Source organism: Phoxinus phoxinus (assembly GCF_949152265.1).
Source record: "Phoxinus phoxinus genome assembly, chromosome: 14".
Classification (NCBI taxonomy): Eukaryota; Metazoa; Chordata; class Actinopteri; order Cypriniformes; family Leuciscidae; genus Phoxinus; species Phoxinus phoxinus.
In genome coordinates this window covers 6,832,846-6,851,273 of record NC_136889.1, presented here as the reverse complement: position 1 = coordinate 6,851,273, position 18,428 = coordinate 6,832,846, and the positions used below count along the sequence as shown (strand labels likewise).

Below are 18,428 nucleotides of genomic sequence, written 5' to 3'. Positions count from 1 at the left end.
TGAGACAAGACTGCCGTGATTTTGTCTGTGAGGTCCACGTAGCCCGGGGCATGTGACTTGTGTGGCATTGGGTCCCGAATGAACAGATCATTGAAAGTATGGGATACCCAGAATAATCAAATATCGAAATTAATCAATAATCAATGTTTATGATTAGTTTCTAATTAGAAACACAATCTAAATTTGATAATCATTTGAAACTTTACGATCCGATTCTTTTTAGCAGGGTATTTGCATATGAAATTGGATTGTGAGTTTAAGAGAAGAACTTTCAAGATTCTTATAATACTAATTTGTCACAGAGTTAGCTAAATGTAAATTAACAAATATAGGGAAGGAAAATGGAAGTCATAGATACCAAACATGCTACACATGTGATCTTAGTTAACCACAGTATGCAATTCTGAAACAATAATCCAAAAGAGTTTGAATTAATAATGAGACGCATGCAACAAACATTCACAACAGGGGTCTTGTGTGGCAGGCCCAAGAGGAAACCAACATGAACACTCTTTTACGGCCTGTTGCTAAGCTTTGTTTACTTTATAGGCAGACTTAGATTATCTCTTACACGTAATAATTGAAGGATCTGTTAGGGGTTTATCGCCTACATTCAGGTTAAGGTCTTATTAATACATTTTCTGAGATTCAGTCTATTAGACTATTTGTTATCTTTAATTTAAGTAATTTGTTTAGCTCTTTGATTTGTTAATTGTTTTGTTGAACACAAAGACAATTACCGGATGTTATGTAAGGGGGCTTATAATATCAGGGGCTGCCAATTTAATATTTCAATAATATATTTATATTTTATATTATTGTTTGCTTAGAGTGTTAATTTTGCATATAGCAACTGAAAGTATATATATTTTTAACTTTCTTTGAGAGGCAATATTCTGATATTTCTGATATTTCCTGTGTTTATATATAAATTTCAGTATTATTTCCTATGTTTTCTGATGTATCATTTCTGTTCTGTTTCTTTAATGGGTACGCCCACTTGTAACGCATTAAACAGGGCAGGGAAAAAAGGAAGAACCAGTTTTCTATACAGGTTTGGACAGGACTTTTCTTACATGTTTTGTCATTATGTATACGTTTATCACACAAGATGTTTAACATGTGTAATATCATAGGAAACAGGAGCTAGCAGGATTAATGTATTTTTGATTAAACTCACACTTGTTTATGGATTTCTGACTGACTTCTGTGAGGAGTATACGAAACCCATTTTTCTGCCACTAAATACCAGTGAAGTTAACCTAGGACTTTGCATCTATAGGTGGTAAGATAATGCTTTTTTATTTTTTTATAATTTAGTAAAGTCAGACATTTTTGGAGTGTTAAATAAAATAAAATTATCAGCATCTTTAAAAAAAATTATAATAATGAATTCACACTGTAAAAAACAAAAAAAAAGTTGAGAAACCTTGCGGTAACCAGCTGCAGGACTTTTTTGATTATAGAAAATTTTAAATATCAACATAATTAAGGTTGGTTACTTATGTTTTTACTTATGGATCCAAGTTCAATACTTTTTAATTAAGCTGAGCATTAATATTACATGTCTGTTTGTTGTGCAACCTGATACAATTATTTCCTTCACCAAAACAAGTTGTATATACTTATTGAAATGGAAGAAACGTCGCCAAACACTTATCACTCTTGGTGAATTCTTCATACATCATACAACTTCTACAGCAAAATATAATCAAAAACACTCAACCATTTCTGAATAACAAACATTGATGTCATAAGTCCACATGCTTTGACACATTCTTTAAGTGCATCATTAGTGATCAAACTGAGCATGCTCAGTAGCTTGTCAGTTGAACCCTCACCACCAAACTTGACATTCAAGTTTTTGCTTTTTAATATTATAAGTTGCTCATACGAAACTTTTTCTACATTGGATAGATAATTCAGCTTTTAAAAGAGTTCGTCTAAAATGTGCAGTGCAGAATTTATGTATTCTCCTTCGAATGTGGACACAGGTGTTGTCTTTGCATGTTGTTTCACACACAAGTCTAAAATTTCAAAAGCAATTAATGCACAGAAATTCACAGCAGGAGAACAGGAAAGCACTTGACTTAAGGATGGCATCTGGTTCAGAGGTTGAAGTGAGTGGCAAGAAAGAGCTCGATATTCTCAGAAAGATTCTGAGTACACAATCAAACCCTGGGGAACTCGACAAGGCAGCTAAGGTGTTGAAAAGATGGAGCAAACTGAACGGTGTTACCATAGACAAGAAAGAAGGCAGCTTCCCTCAAAACTGGCTCTGTGAGTATCTTCAAGAAGTAGATCAGTTTGTGGAAAACCACATTCCCACGCTGCCAGTAGAGGGACCACAAGGATCTCAGTTACAGGACTTTCTAAAGAGCACACAGAGCATGATATGCCATGAGGTGCTTCGATTAACACCTGTACTGAAAGATACTGGACTGCTAGATCGTCTGATTGACAGTTACAGCCGTCACCTCTTTCCCAAGTTGGACCTGCTCCTAAACAGAGATCTGTCGGTGAAAGAGAGCTTCTGCCTTTTACAGTGGGGGAAAGATGTTTTCTTCAGGTATGCACTGCAAATTTGTTGTAAATGTAAAATTTGTATAACAAACTAGTTAATTTAAACTGTTGAAACTACCATTCAAACGTTTGGAGTCACTGTGATTTAAAAAAAAAGATACTTTTCAGCAAGGATGCGTTAAATTTCACAAAATTACTGTTTTTGCTGTATTTTTTAACAAATAAATGCATACCTGAAGAGTGTAAGAGACTTATATACTCATGTATGTTTCAGTTCAGACTCAAAACTGAGAGTGTCCGACCCGCTGCTGTTGACAGGATGGTTTGAGAGAGCAAAGCAGAAACTTCTTCTAGAAATTCAGGTGACTTCACAGTTTATGACTGTGTGTTATTTTAACAACTGTATTTCACTCTCATTATAATGACAAATATCTCAGTAATGCATGAATGGACCCAAACCAAGAGAGACGTAACACACATGTCTCTGTCCAACTTTAATGTCAACAGAAGGACATATCTAAGACTTTACAGAACATCCTGCACTATGATGAGCAACATGGACATAATGAGGACTCAATGGATGAGGAAATGTTCACAAGACTTCCCGTAAATGTCACTCAGGTAGCTCTTGGGGAGAGAAAGTAAACCAGATTTATTTTTGTTTTCTCATAAAAAGGTATCATAGGGATTTATATGATATATTGCTCACATATTTCATGCTTTGTCTTCACAGTGTCTGAATTGTGCTATTTTAGATGCTAAAAGTTTTGGTCAAACCTTTATGCATGCAGTACACATACTCTGTAGTGAAGAGCTGCATGGTTTTGCTCAGAAGTAGGTTTCTCCTCATCTTTTATTACCCCTTGCCTAAAACATTTCTCATTTAATGAGTATCCAGTGATTATCTTTCAGGTGCATGGTTGTGTGGAGGTTTGTGATAATGTAACACATAAATATGTGTTTTCTTAGGTATGTGGATACTGAGAATAAACATCTAAAAAAACTCAAGTTCACTGAGAAGAACTCTGTGTATCTGTTCCGGATTATCAACACTTGTATGCAACTCAGGTATTTACTAATGATCATGAAGTATACATGGCTCAGAAACTGTAATATTGTATAATTCATTAAAAGACATTTGTCATTTTGATTTATTCAAAGTGTCAGATAATTGTGGGCATATTAAGATAGAGACTAATATTGGACTGCCATATTTGGCTAAAATATTGTATCAACCATTGTGGACAGCCCTTATGTAATAAAATAGCTATAGGTTATGACTAGAGTCATTATATCCTGAGTGAGTCATTTAAAAAAATGTTAGTGCCAATATTAATTTCTTTTCGTCAAAAAACTTTTTTATGTGAACTTTTTAGTGCACTTTTAATTGGCTTTTCCCTATCTAAAATGTATTGATTTACATGGTCACAATAAAAGTTAACCCTGCAATCTTTACCATACAATTCTCGTTTTGTCATTAAAAATCAGTGTTATTTTACTACAGATGTTATGCTACACAAATCAGTCCAGATAAAAACAACAGCGATAACATCTCAAGCACTATAAGCAAACTGGAAGATAATGCTTTATCCATAGTACAAGATATCATGACATGCTTAGCACAGGTACAGTATGTCTTGATTATTTCAACATATGTGTTTATGATCATCTGTTCAGAAGAAAAGATTGCTACCATGCACTTGAAATTAATGTTGTGAAATCCGTAACAATTTATTGGGATTATTTAATCTGCATATATCCATATTTTCTCCATGCTACTGATATAAATACTAAGAATACAGGTACCTTTCCTAACACATTTTGTATCAATCTTACAGCCCTGTTTTTCTTTAAATGTTCATATAGGCCAATTTAGGAAGTCATTTCAAGAAAACGAATGTGCAGATTGATGTTCTGATGGACGCAATCCACAGGCAGTGTGCATCTCTGCCTCCGACCGCCTTAGAAATCAAAATGGTACGCACTGTGTATATGACCTTAAAACCAATCAGATTCAAGCTCCATACCTCACCCTCATTCTCTCCAATACTTTCTGACAGATCATTGTGAAAATAGCTTACGACTGTGTTTCTAAAGTCTACCTGGAATGCCTGGTGAAGACAAAGTTCAGAAAGCTAGAGAAGCTTTGGGGAAATGCTGAAGAAAAGATAAAAGAGGATGTTCAATGTTTTCACAAAAGATTCTCTGAACTGGTGATTTTTTTAAAAACTTTTTTTTGTATTTATGGGCTGATTTCCTAATGCACTTGACCCTGGAAATCAGGGTCAAACAATATTTAAATGGGACCTATTATGCCCTTTTTCAATGTCTTGATTTAGTTTTTTTTTGCTGTTTGCTGTCTACTAGAATAGCTTTTCATGCTTGGATGCTCAAAAAACACCTTATTTACATTTTTTACATTGTTGCAGCACCTCTGATCCCAGTCTGTCAGTAATGCTCTGTTTAGTTTCTATCTCTTTGAAGCCCCTCCTTCCATAAAGCGTAATGTGCTCTGATTGGTCGACTGGATCAGTGTGTTGTGATTTGGTGCGTCATGTCTGATGCACATTCAAAACACTCCTGATGCACATTCTAATTTCTTCATTTTCTAGAGATATAGTTAAAAAACGAATTAACTACACACATTTTTTTTGTATAGTTAATTAAGAGAAGGTATGCCGCCATCTTGCTCCAACGAAAGTGAGTCAAACGCACCTGATGTCATAAACATGACTCCCCAACTCGTAATACAATTCAATCGAGGGTGTTTCAGGGAGTTTAGAAACAGTGCACACTGATATAGAGCATAACTCCCTTTGGAGTGACTTTGTGCTTTGTAACTTTGCAGAACTTTTTTTAATGCTCAAACAGCAATGTTGCAAAGTAAAGAAAGTTGAAAATGTAATAAAGTATAATAGGACCCATTTAACAGAATTCTTCCACATATCCTTGACTGATGACATAAGAGAACAGTTTGTTTTTAGATTCATCAAATGCATTAAAAGCTCATCGTTTGCCGTTGCGTCGAAGACGACACTTGATAGCGTGATAGCGCCCGAAGCACGTGTGGAACTAGTCCAATCTCGATTGGTGTTGCGTCATGACGTCACATGTGACAGCATATACGGAAGCTACAAAGGGGAGCCGGCACACAACAGTGTTAGCTTCTGCTCTTCACCAAGTGTTATGTGTTGCTCTTGTCTGTCTTATTTGGTGTTGTTTGTCCAAATGGTGCAAAGCTTTCACACACATAAGAAAGTGAAAAAAAGAGAAAGAAATGGCGAGTGATAGGCAATACAGGAAGTGTGCGTCTCCCTGTCCTAGATTCATCACGAATGGGGGCACACACTGTGAGCTGCTGCCAGCCAGCCGCTATAGGGCACCAAAATTATTTTACACACAACACCCGAGATCAGTCTTGAAAGACTAATCCCCCTACTAGAATATGTAGAGGCTTGGAGTAGTTTTCACAATATTTCTCAGTGGGTCCTGCGTACGGTGGAAAGAGGTTACAGAATTAAATTTGAGTATCATCTGGCGAAGTTCAGCGGGTTGGTCTACACTATTGTCATCCCCGAGCAGGATCGGATGATGGAGCTTGAGGTTCAAGTCCTCTTAGCAAAAGAGGCCATAGAGTGTGTTCCTTCTCAGGAGAGGGAGGCCGGGTTTTACAGCTGGTACTTCATAGTTCCCAAGAATGATGGAGGGCTGCGTCCCATCATAGATCTCAGGGTATTGAATCATTCTCTGAGGAGATTCAGGTTCAAAATTTTAACTATCCCTATCATCGCGAGTCAAATCATATCCGAGGACTGGTTTCTCTTTTGTCTTTTCCTTAGATCTCAGGACACATATTTCCATATATCCATCCTTCCTCAACACAGGAAGTTCCTGAGATTCGCTTTCGGGGGAAAAGCGTTCCAAAACCGGGTTATTCTTGTTCAGCCTAGCGCTTTCCCCTGGCACCTTCACAAAGTGTATGGATGCTGCTCTTGCCCCACTGAGGCTTCAGGACATTCAAATACTCAATTATATCGACAACTGGCTCATCCTAGCCCAGTCAGAAAAGATGGTGGTTCAGTATTGAGATGTCGTTCTTCGCCATTTAAGGTGCTTGGGGTTGAGACTCAATGTCAATAAAAGTTCACTGTCTCCCCAGCAGAGAAATACGTTTCTGGGGGTATGTGGGACTATGATGCGGCACAGCTGTCTCCTTCTCGAATAGAGACTATCTTGACTACACTCACCAACATCAGGTTAGGTCAAGCCATCACTGTCAAACACTTTCAGAGAGTGCTGGGGCTTCTGGCAGCAAGCAGTGTCCAACGTTATACCTTTGTATAACTACAAAACATACTCTGCAGTGGTGTCTCAGGACCAGAGGGTTTTCCCCAATAAACCTGTTCCACATGAACAAGTAACACGCAGATACCTTCGTTCTTTGGCTATGTGGAAGAAACAGCGGTTCTTGTCCAAGGGCCCTGTGTTGCAAGCGTCATGTCATGTCAGCGGAAAATCGTGACTATGGACGCATCCCTCACGGCCTGGGGAGCAGTCATGGAGGGCCGCTTTACCAGAGATCTATGAAGAGGGCATCATCTTTTGTGGCACAGCAATTACCTGGAGATGATGACTGTGTTTCTAGCCCCAAGACTTCCTCTCAGACCTCAGGGGCCATCATGTTCTAGTTCGAACAGACAATACGTTGGTAGTCTCCTACATACATCGGCAGGGGGGCCTGAGGTTGTGACCTCTGTGCAGACTGGTGCATCAGGTTCTCCTCTGGTCCCAGGGCAAGTTGCTCTCACTCAGAGCAATGTACATTCCCGGGTAAACAAAAATTTGGGAGCAGACATCCTGTCGAGGACACTTTAAAGTGGAATGTGTTAATGGTGCAGAGAACGCCAGTTAGACTCAGTTAACTGCTCAGTGGCTTCAGTGCTGGAGTTCCGTCAAAGCCATTTCTCTGATGGTCTTTCCCCGTCCACCCTTAACGTCCATGTGACGGCCATAGCTGCCTTCCTGCTAGCTATTACGTGCCCAAAGTGCCATCTAATGTGGCACGGTTGGTTATCTTGTAGGCCTTTCATCCTCCACCACATGTGTTGGCTGATCAAGAAAGGATACACCTACTATGCCCTGTCCAGGCCTTAGATGCTTATTTACGTTGGTCCTCGGGTTGGAGGAAGTCAGACCAGCTATTTGTGTGCTTTGGGTCACCTAAGAAGGGTTCCCCTGCATCTAAGCAGACGATTAGCAGGTGGATTGTGGAGGCTATTTCTTTAACGTATGAGGCACGCAGTTTGCCCTCGCCTCTCCTGATAAGAGCCCACTCCACTAGAGGAGTGGCTTCTTCTAAAGCCCTGCTATCTGGGTTTTCCTTCAAGTGACTTGTGATGCTGCTGACTGGGCCTCCCCGCACACCTTCAGTAGTTATTATAGGTTGGATTTGCCCTCCATGCCAGGTTCTCAAGTCCTCGCGTCCTGAGCTGTGCCTGACAAGCTTCACACCAGGACAGGCACTAGTCATTGTGGCGCATTGGGTATTTCGTTCCCCAAAGTGTCGTCTTCGACGCACCGTCAATTCCCTCGAAAGGGAATGCCTCTGGTTACGACTGTAGTCCTTGTTCCCTGAGAAGAGAATGAGATGCTGTGTCCCTTTGCCACACCTCCCGATTGCCTGAGAACGACTTGCTCCGACCTATCAGAAGCTAACACTGTTGTGTGCCGGCTCCCCTTTGTAGCTCCCATGTACGCCGTCACATGTGACGTCATGATGCAACATCAATCGAGATTGGACTAGTTCCACACGTGCTTCAGACGCTATCACGCTGGAAGCATTCCCCAAAATGTCGTCTTTGACGCAGTATCTTGTTCAGTTACAGTTGTAGCCCGTTATGTTTTCTCTCTGCAGAATGGCAGTGTTGCCCAGCAAAACCAGCTCCTTCAGAGAATGAGTGAAGTTTTGCTTTGCAGTGATGTAGATGCACTGAAGATTACCTGTTGTGATTTGTTCAGAGATTTTCCACATGAAAGGTAAACCCAGACCAGTCATCAACACTTCACTACAGTTTCAAACATGAATTTGCAGGTCTTTAAATGTATCTCTTTTCATTGTGTGAGAGTTTTCAAACAGTGAAGTCTTCTGAATGTTTTGCAGTGAGCAGTATGTACCTGGTCTGCTGCGCTGGAAAGGGTCGTTATCAGAGCGACAGGTGAGGGAAATACTGACTGTGATCCGGGACCTCTATCCAAATCATGGAAGTCACAGTGTCACCTGTTCTTTTGGCTTTCCTTTATTTTCTGGGAAATAGCTTGCTTCAAAACAGGTGCCTCTGAACTTATCAACATCAAAATTCCCCCAAGCCAACTTGCAGATCTGAAACGTTATTTCTACTCAAGGAGGTCAGATGCTGAAAATGAAGGTTAATAATTTCAAGCAAAGATATTTGGCAACACTTTAGATACTACTTTCACACCTTCACATAATGCAGGCATCAGAGCTACTCCAGTGACTTTATCTCCCAGTCTATCTGAAATAATAAAATACAAAAAAGGTAGCCTACTATTAATTGATATAGTATAGGCTATGCCTGCTTATTATATGCAAACTGTCCACACACTGGCCCTGTTTCCTCCTGGTATGTGTTTTTGATAATCCGATCCGAAGTGTCCAAAGCTTAATACTGTCAGGGTTCTGCCCTGGCAGCCTTGTCTGTTTTGTTTTTGTTTCATGTTTCTATGTTTGTCTTGTCTTTGAGCACATGGCTCTGTCTTTGTTTGTGTTTGCCATGTGCTTCTCTTCTCCCGCCTCCTTGTTTCCTGTTACCACGCCCCCAATTGTGCTCACCTGATCCTCATGTGCTCTTGTCCCTTTATACTGTGCCTTGTTTCATGTGCTTTCATGTCATGTTTTTTCTTGTGCTGTGTAACACACAGCTTGTGTTTTGCACTAGCTGTGTGCTTTCATGTTGTCATGTTTTGTGTGAACACGTGACTTATGAGTGTTCCCATTAGCTGCGTGTTCATGTCTCGTTTTGTGTGAGCACACGGCTGGTGATTTATTTTACTGACCATGTGCTTGTGTTCAAGTCATGTTTGGTGTGAGCACATTGTCATGCATGTTTCCTTGTGCCATGTGCTCTCATGTCGATTGTCCAGCCCCTCCCATCTTGTTATCTGATTATTGATTATTATTATTATTGATTACTGATTTATTTTATTATCATTAAAAGCCCTTCGACTCCTGCATTTGAGTCCTCGCTCCTTTCACCTACACCCAAAAGTAAAACCTGACAAATACAAATGGAAATGAGGTTAATTAACCCTGTAATAGTCATAATGTCATAATATATAGTCATAATAATTATAAGGTATACGTTTTTGAAATGGAACAGTTTATTGAGTATCATATTTGATACATCAGGCTTTTATTACTTATATAGTATGATACATAGGAGAATAGTATGATATATAGGAGAATATAGAGCTCATACTGTTGTTAAAATGTTTTTTGTTTTTATTGAAATGTATGCAATTTGGTGCAGTTGCTGATATTGGCCAAAAAGTAAGAGAAAATTTTGATAGGTTGTAATGTAAATCAATGAGATATACAATATAGCAATATATAACAATACATAGCAGACTACATAAAATGCATATACATTTCACTCAAAACATATAATGCATTGCAATACAATGACATTAAATTTAACATTTAATTTAATATTCAACAATAATATTGACCTGGCCTGCATTGATACCATTATATGAGAACTGAATTGAGCTGGACGATGACATCACGGTTTTCTCCAGAGCGGCTATATAATTAACTAAATTAATAACTTTTATACAGCAAAAATGAAACATCACTGAACTTACTTGAGCTGGGATGTGACGCTATTTTCTTCTGGAAACAAACTTTGTTGCATTGTTTTTCTGTTATCTCTGTAAAGCTGTTTTGAAACAATCTGTATTGTAAAAAGCGCAATTTTAAATACATGTTACTTGACTTGACTTGACAATTGAGAGATAACGGTTCCTCAAAAGCCATATTTTATACTTGCATTTTAACTGTAACGATGCACCGTTTTAGTTTTGTTTTCTCTGTGTTGTGTTTTTGTTTGCCTGTGATCCCTTTGTTTGTCTCCATGGTTTTTGATTGAGTTGTCACATGTTCCTAGTTAACTATCCCATTTTATATTTAGGCCTTGGTTTCCTTCATTCTGATGTCTCATATTCTCAATGTTAATGTGGTTGTATTTGATTGATGTATGGATAATCAATAAACCTAAGTTGCTTCAGTCGTGTTCATCTTGAAAAATTACTGAAAATATAAAAGTTATTCATATGTTTACTTTTTAAAATCTGTAAATATTTCACAGTAAAAGTTGTACACATGCACGTACAACAACCTGAAGGTGAATAATAAAAGGCCTTTTACTTGTTTAAAATGTATAAACTATCAATCACATGACAGAAGGCATAGAAGATTGTGTATAACAGGTTTTTTGGCAAAGTTTTGATCATTTTAATATTTAGAGGCCTTATAGAATCAAATATGATACAGTAGGTTTTGAGGCAGCATTAAAGCACTGATCAAATTTAAGACTCCAATGTCTGTTGGTTTGTCACCATCACACAATAACCCCATTTAACAGGGGAAATAGATTTGTTCAGGCTTACATCATTCCACATGAACTTCCATGTTTGTGTCGGCTCAATACTGCCACGGCACTTCTAACTGCATGCTTTTCACTTTCATTTTCACTTTCCCTGTTATAAGATACAACTTCTTGCCACTATACATGGTCTTTAAAATTGTAATTGTACAATATAGCAATATTACTATTGTAGTTTGTAACACAGTGTAGTAAAATGAGCTGTTTTTGTGTCCTGGTTTGTGTCAGAGCCTCCAGTTGGCCCAAGGCTGAGGAATCTGTAATGTGTGAGGACAGTATGAGACTGGGTTTCACTTTCATTTCCTCTTACATAATGTCAGAATGTGCTGGTAGTCCAAGGACGAGGAATATGTGAGGTGTGAGGAAAGTACCAAACAGCCAATGCCTAAGCTGTAAATCCATTGGCTGGAATGTTTAATGAGGGAAACTCCCATAAGTGTACCTGTTTTATCACTGTAATCTCACAAGTTACTCTGATGTATACTGCAGAACAAGCAAGCTCCTTATTTGTCTCAGTCAAGTATGGCATTGAAACAAACAAAAATGTGCCTACTTTACAATAAGTTGAAGGGGAAAAAACAGGATGGAAATGAAGAGAAACCTTTAATGAAAAACATAAAGCAGACAAATGGTAAGACACTCTTGTTCATAATAGCCATTGATTTGAAACTTAATCTTTGCATCTTTGCACTTGTCAGAAAAGCCAACATGTTTCCATGTTTTTTATGTTTGCATGGTTTAATGAATCAGATTTAAGTTTAGGGTTAAACAAAATGTCAAAGGGATTAAATTTCCACTTGCTTTTGGATCAGATGGCACATTTTTTTGTGTTTAATTTATAATAAAAAAAAGTATACATTAAAATGCGATATCCTCATACAATGCAATGAGTAGAATATGTTCCATGCTGAGATTTAAAAAAAAATTTTTTTTAATTTTTTTAATTCATTTGGATTTTGTTTGAGGGGTTATAACATTAAAATATCAGGGTGATTCAGCTGTCAAAAAAGGCATTAAATAAATTCATTATTCATTAAATACTCATTCATCACTCATTAAAATAAAGTCATGTTTTGCAACCGATATGCAAGATAACAAACAGGAAATTACATCACAGAGAGGACCACTGCAGACCCTCATGTGTCAGAGAGGGTCAACAAGTCCCTTAAAATATCAGAATTTAACCTTTTATGATAAGACAAGGTTAGTTTAGTTTGTAAAATGTCATGTGGTGTGACTCCCCAAATACTAAATGATAATTAAAACTGATTCATTCATGATCTTTGAAATAATGTTCAAGATGTGTACGTTCAAGAGTGTAAGGAATACTTTTTTATTTGATGGTTGCACCACACTTTTCTTGAAAATAGTATAAATGTTTTCAAAACATATGAAACCAAAATGAATGCAAAGATTACATTTCTAAGATCTTGGAACATCTTATAATCTTACACAGCTTTTTTATTTTTCTTTATCGACGTGCACACTCTTATTTGTCACTGCTTTTAACAGGGGAACAGACGATTGAATACATGGAAAGTTCAGATCAGTCTGGACTAGTGTATCCTGATCTAATTGGTCCAGATATTAAACCGAGTGGCAAGAAAGAGCTCGATATTCTCAGAAAGATTCTGAATGAACAATTAAACAATGATGACCTTGACAAGGCAGCTAAGGTGTTGAAAAGATGGAGCAAACTGAACGGTGTTACCATAGACAAGAAAGAAGGCAGATTCCCTCAAAACTGGCTCTGTGAGTATCTTCAAGAAGTAGATCAGTTTGTGGAAAACCACATTCCCACGCTGCCAGTAGAGGGACCACAAGGATCTCAGTTAGAGCAGTTGCAGGACTTTCTAAAGAGCACACAGAGCATGATATGCCATGAGGTGCTTCGATTAACACCTGTACTGGAAGATACTGGACTGCTAGATCGTCTGATTGAGAGTTACGGCCGTCACCTCTTTCCCAAGTTGGTCCTGCTCCTGAATAGAGATCTGTCCGTGAAAGAGAGCTTTTGCCTTTTAAAGTGGGGAAAAGAAGTTTTCTTCAGGTATGAAGTTGATTGTTGTTTAATTTTCTGTGCACCTGCTTGTAATAAAAAAAACGAAGCATGAGCTGTTGATGAATATATGAACTCATTTATGTTCCAGTCCAGATTTGCAGCATTTCTTCAGAGTGTATGACCCTCTGCTGTTGACGGGATGGTTTGAGAAAGCAATAAGGAAACTACTGCCAATACTAAAGGTCATTATATGTGCCACCTTTAATTGTTAAAAGCATTATCAATGTATTAGGCTAACAAGGAGGAAGCTAAATATTTAGGAAGGACATAAAGCACATGTCTCTGTGCCACAGAATGACATCTCTGAGAGTCTACAGAACATCCTGCTCTATGAAAAGCAACATGGGCATAATGAGGAATCGATGGACGAAGAAAGTTTCATCAGAGTGCACATAGATGTCACTCAGGTATAGAGAAAACAATGCACAATCCCTCAAAAAGGGATTTTTAATGGTTTCTAAATATGCATTGCACACTTATTTTATGTTGTTATGTCTTTTCAGTATCTGAATTCTGTCCTTACAAATTCTGAAGCATTTAGTAAGACCCTTAAGGGCACGGCACAAAACATCTGTCTCAAAGAGCTTCATCGTTTTGCTCAGAAGTAAGTGTCTAAAATATGTTTGTCTTCATGTTATCAAAGTATTTATTTTTTCTACATGTTTGTTTATTGATTTCTGCATACCGACATACCGAAATAATATGAACATATGAACTTTTACTTGTTCATATGTTTTCTAGGTATGTGGATGCAGAGAAAAAACACCTAACAAATTGGAAACCCTTGAACACAAACTCTGTGTACCTGTTTCGGGTCATCAGCACATGTAGGCAACTCAGGTGAGTTTTATTTTTAATGATTAATATATATACAATAATAACTTTATATATGACTCAAAACCGGTCCAGTGTAACTAACTGGCTTTATATGCATAATGTTCTGATTTATCCTGTATACTTGCATTATGTTCATACACATCAGGCAACCACATAACTGTAGTTCTGTCATAAAACTAGTGTTATGCTTATATTTATTTTTCTGTATAGATTTTTTGCTCCCCAACTCAACAATCCAGATATAAAGAAAAGCAACGATCTCTTAAACATCATCTGCTGCATATTAACGGAGCTGGAAGATCACGTTTTGTCTATTGTACAAAAGATGATGAAACACTTGGCACAGGTATGTCATTATTTCATCATCAACAGTTTATGCATGGAAGGAAAGTTGGGGGATTTCCCATATTAACAGAATTCCTAAAATGGAATGTCCCAGAAATCCTGAAATTATTTTTTATTTGCTTACACATTTTCAGCAATGAAGCAGTAGCCTAACACTTTATAATAACGTTAAATTTGTTTACTTAGTATGCATTAGACATCATGAACTAACAATGACCAATGCTTTTCAAGCATTTCAATCACGATTTTAAAGTAAACAATAGTGTATATTTATGAATTGACATGAACCTAGAGTAATAATTATCGAAATAATTACTATAGTTTCTCTGTAAATATACATTTCCAGGACAGTTTAAGACGATATTTCAAAAAGGGATATGAGCAAATTCATTCCCTGACAGAGGCAATCCGAAAGCAGTGTGCATCTCTGCCTCAGAATGACGTGGGAAAGGAGATTCAAGAGGTTGGTTCTGTGCTCATAAACCCACTCAAACTTAATTCTTCAACAACAGAACTTTAACTTTACATAACTCTTTCACACTTATTTTCTGCTCCTCTGGCCCACTTTCTTTCTGATAGATCTTTGTGAATGTCGCCTACGACTGTGTTTCACGCGTGTATCTGGATTGCCTGATGAAGAGCAAGATCAAGCGGCTTGAAAAGAGATGGGGAAATGTCGGAGAAAGGATGAGAGAGGACGCTCTCAATTTTCACAACACATTCACTGAACTGGTAAAAAAAAAAAAAAAAAAAAAAATTTCCTGTTGCATTAAGTTTTTAAAAAGTTCTTATCTCATCAGACATTTATTATACTCATAGTGGTGGTACAAAGGCCCAGTTATTGTATGTTCAAGTAACATTTGGTAGATGAATAAAAAACAACATAGTTTGAGGGAACTGATATCAACCATTGCTTATTGAAGCAAATGATGCAATTCAAACTAAATTATCTAGTAGTGGAGGGGCTTGAGGAAGCAGATTCAACTCGAGCTTAGATATATCCCCCAGTAGGACTACTAATGCTTGGATGATGAGTATGGTAGCAAGATGCCTAAATTATATTGGTGGAGTTGGGGAGGTGGAGGGATGCCAAAACAGCTGATGCCAGTGCAAGGTGAGCGGCTGATATGCTCCGGCAGTTAACTGAAAGATTATATGGGTTCACTCCTCTCGAAATTACGTTGTGAACGTCACTAATATTTCCACAAACACTTTTTGTTGAAACTCTCTTCATCCTGATAGCAATCAATAATAGAAGTGGTCTAAATATTACAACATGTACAAAGTTCTGTCATGAAACTCAGGCTGATAGGTCCATAACTCAATCTGCTTGCAATCACATAATTCTCCATATGGGCAGAGCTGATTGGTTCCTGCTGTATCAGTAGCCAATGAGCTTCTCAACCTTCAAAGATTTGGTCAGCATTTACAGCGTGCTTTCAGAAACCCCTCACCTTCCCCAGCTCCACCTGTATAGATCTGCTATGGGTATTTCATATATGCTATGTGTACAGCAGCAGCATGTCTTACTTGCACACAGCAGCGTGTCATGTATTTATTGGCAGTATCAAATCCTGTACTTGCTCTGTAGCAGCAGCAGCAATAACCGCATAGCAGATCTATTCTGCCAAGACCAAACATATTAACAGTGTCATATCCATTACCATGCCAAACACTTCGAGAGTTGTCATGACAGAAATATCTCCAGGTGTGTTTCATGAGGCTATGCAGAGATGAAGACTTCTGATTAAAAACAACAAGCTTATGCTGCGCTCGTGCCACGTCGTAATTAATTAAGAGACCCTTCTCCTTCATACTTTGAGCTGTTCTCTCTGAAATTTTCCCTAGTTTTAATGTCTTTTAAGATACTGAATTAAAAAGAACTTTGACAGTGACGATCAGATAATCCCTAAGAGTATGACTCATTTGCACATTAGCCACAGCATCAACACAATGCAGTATTTTCATACACAATGTATCTGTTTCCTGCAGAGTGGCAGTAATGACCAGAGGAACCAGCTCCTTCAGAGACTGAGTGAAGTTTTGCTTTTTAGTGACGTAAATGCACTGAAGGTTACCTGTTGTGATTTTTCCCAAAAATTCCCCAAGGACAGGTAAACTCAGCCAATAACTCTTAACTGTCTTTGTATAACATTTGTAATATTCAAACATGTAATTACAGGTCTGGAAATGTAGGTTTTATGGATATTTGTAAGAGTATTTGTGTGTAAATGAGTACTTGTGTCTTCATCAGAAAGTGCAGTGAGTCTTCTGAATGTTTTGCAGTGAGCAGTATGTACCTGGTCTGCTGCGCTGGAAGGGGGTGTTATCAGAGCGACAGGTGAGGGAAATACTGACTGTGATCCGGGACCTTCGCCAGGATTCAAATCCTGGATGTGTCACCCGTCATTCCTTGAAGGGCCTTTGCTGTTGTCTTTAATATGAATAACACCATGAGCCAGACTCATAAAACCTTTGTTTACAAGTGTTTACATGGCATGACTGGCACGACTGTTTCTTTTTTTCAATGTTTCTAATTTTGAATACATATTTGTGTCAAATGACCTTTTGTTTTTACTGGAAATAGGAAATAATGTATTTAAAGACCGTTTGGGTGTTTCCAAACAGCAATGGCGTGTTTTGTTGGCAGAAAAGGACAGTTCTGCAGTAGCAGTCTGTGGAAGCCATGGAATATAAGAATAAAAGTGGTAATTTCGAGTTTATGTCTTTTTAATTCTGACTTCTATAATTCTGACGTTTTTTCTTGCGGTTTTGAGTTTATATCTTACAATTCTGAGAAGAAAAATTGTTAGATATAAATTCGTTATTCTGTCTTTTTTTCCTCAGAATTGTGATATAAACTCGCAAATGTGAGTTATAAAGTCAGAATTTGGAGATAAAATTATTATAGGTTTAAATGTTATCTATGTAAACTGCATATATAATATGTAGAGCTATTGTTTACATCAATTTGCTGTAATAGTTGACTAATCATCGCAGGTTTCATCAGTCCAGTTTGTGGCTTGTACCATAAATGACTCCGTTTAGCTCTAATGGGCATTTTTTGACAATGATATTTTTTTGCATTCCAGTTCATCCAAAATCCAAATGCACAAGACATTTTTTCTCTTATTCTGTGGATTTTGCCCGTTTCCCTCCACTTGTTACCGCTGTTTTTCTGCCATCACAATGTGCAACTGGAGGTGATGTAACATGCCTGCTACCAAGTGGTCTGTTGGACCACTGGAAAATGTTTTGCTTTTTTTGATACTCAGTGTCTTTTCTATGATAATTTTTTTGTTAATTAAAAAAATATATTTAATTATGTTATTGTAAAATTATTTAATATATTTATATTGGTTGAATTTGGGTATTTATTGTAATATAAATGTAATTTAATTTGAAAATAGGATGCAATGCATTTTTTTACATTTATTTGGGAGATCTTTTTATCCAAAGCGACTTATAAATGTGGTACATCATAAGCAATTTATCATACAAGAGTCAGCAGTACTGTATAACAACAAGTATGCCTTTGGTACCTCAATAAAGACATTAATGGCCCTTTTTTATTTTTTAATGTCGTTTTTTCTCCGATAATTTTTTTTCACAGGGTATTGATGTTGTCTCATATCATCATGGTTAAATGCATTTGCATTATGTGTTTGGCTGATTGACAGTTCGTTTCCAAGGATAGGAAGCAGGAGGTAAAAATAAGTACACTAACATCCTGTGTTCCTATAGGATACAGCTTGTCGGGAAATCTTCAGTCTTTCAGGAACTACACATCCATTGTGACACCAGATGTGTTTCCTAACTGCACCGGTAACACACCGGAATAGTTTACTGTTTGACACTTTCACACCCTATCCTGTTTGTAGAAGTCTGTTACGGACATTCTCATAACCAGTAATTATCACACATAGCGGCAAAGAAACAATTAGGATGTGTGAACTGGAATTATTTGATACTGATAATAA

At 37.6% G+C, this 18,428-nt stretch overlaps 2 protein-coding genes across 3 annotated transcripts; both read left to right on the top strand.

The window, feature by feature from the left end:
• The first annotated feature begins 1,048 nt into the window (after positions 1-1,048).
• LOC307010065 (uncharacterized protein) lies at positions 1,049-10,827 on the top strand. Of its 2 annotated transcripts, none has more exons than XM_079634442.1 (11): positions 1,049-1,285; positions 2,067-2,569; positions 2,798-2,885; positions 3,031-3,144; positions 3,257-3,357; positions 3,493-3,591; positions 4,028-4,148; positions 4,390-4,500; positions 4,584-4,736; positions 8,438-8,559; positions 8,684-10,827. In XM_079634442.1, the coding sequence occupies exons 2-11, from the start codon at positions 2,097-2,099 to the stop codon at positions 8,835-8,837; spliced, it is 1,536 nt and encodes a 511-aa protein (XP_079490568.1). In that variant the 5' UTR covers positions 1,049-1,285; positions 2,067-2,096; the 3' UTR covers positions 8,838-10,827. The 2 variants fall into 2 exon arrangements, with proteins under 2 accessions (XP_079490568.1, XP_079490569.1); XM_079634443.1 differs by having other exon boundaries at positions 1,105-1,256; positions 8,684-10,825.
• Positions 10,828-11,709: 882 nt separating this feature from the next.
• Positions 11,710-16,054, top strand: LOC307010570 (uncharacterized protein; the record flags this gene model as incomplete). Its single annotated transcript, XM_079635357.1, has 10 exons — positions 11,710-11,835; positions 12,717-13,254; positions 13,355-13,448; positions 13,560-13,673; positions 13,770-13,870; positions 14,008-14,106; positions 14,314-14,449; positions 14,795-14,911; positions 15,028-15,180; positions 16,040-16,054. The coding sequence occupies exons 1-10, from the start codon at positions 11,727-11,729 to the stop codon at positions 16,052-16,054; spliced, it is 1,476 nt and encodes a 491-aa protein (XP_079491483.1). The 5' UTR covers positions 11,710-11,726.
• Positions 16,055-18,428: the final 2,374 nt, after the last annotated feature.

Coding starts and splice junctions, on each gene's coding strand:
- LOC307010065 (XM_079634442.1), top strand. CDS start 2,097: ATGGCATCTGGTTCAGAGGTTGAAGTGAGTGGCAAGAAAGAGCTCGAT. Junction 3,358..3,492: donor CTGCATGGTTTTGCTCAGAA/GTAGGTTTCTCC, acceptor GTGTTTTCTTAG/GTATGTGGATACTGAGAATA. Junction 4,501..4,583: donor CCGCCTTAGAAATCAAAATG/GTACGCACTGTG, acceptor ACTTTCTGACAG/ATCATTGTGAAAATAGCTTA.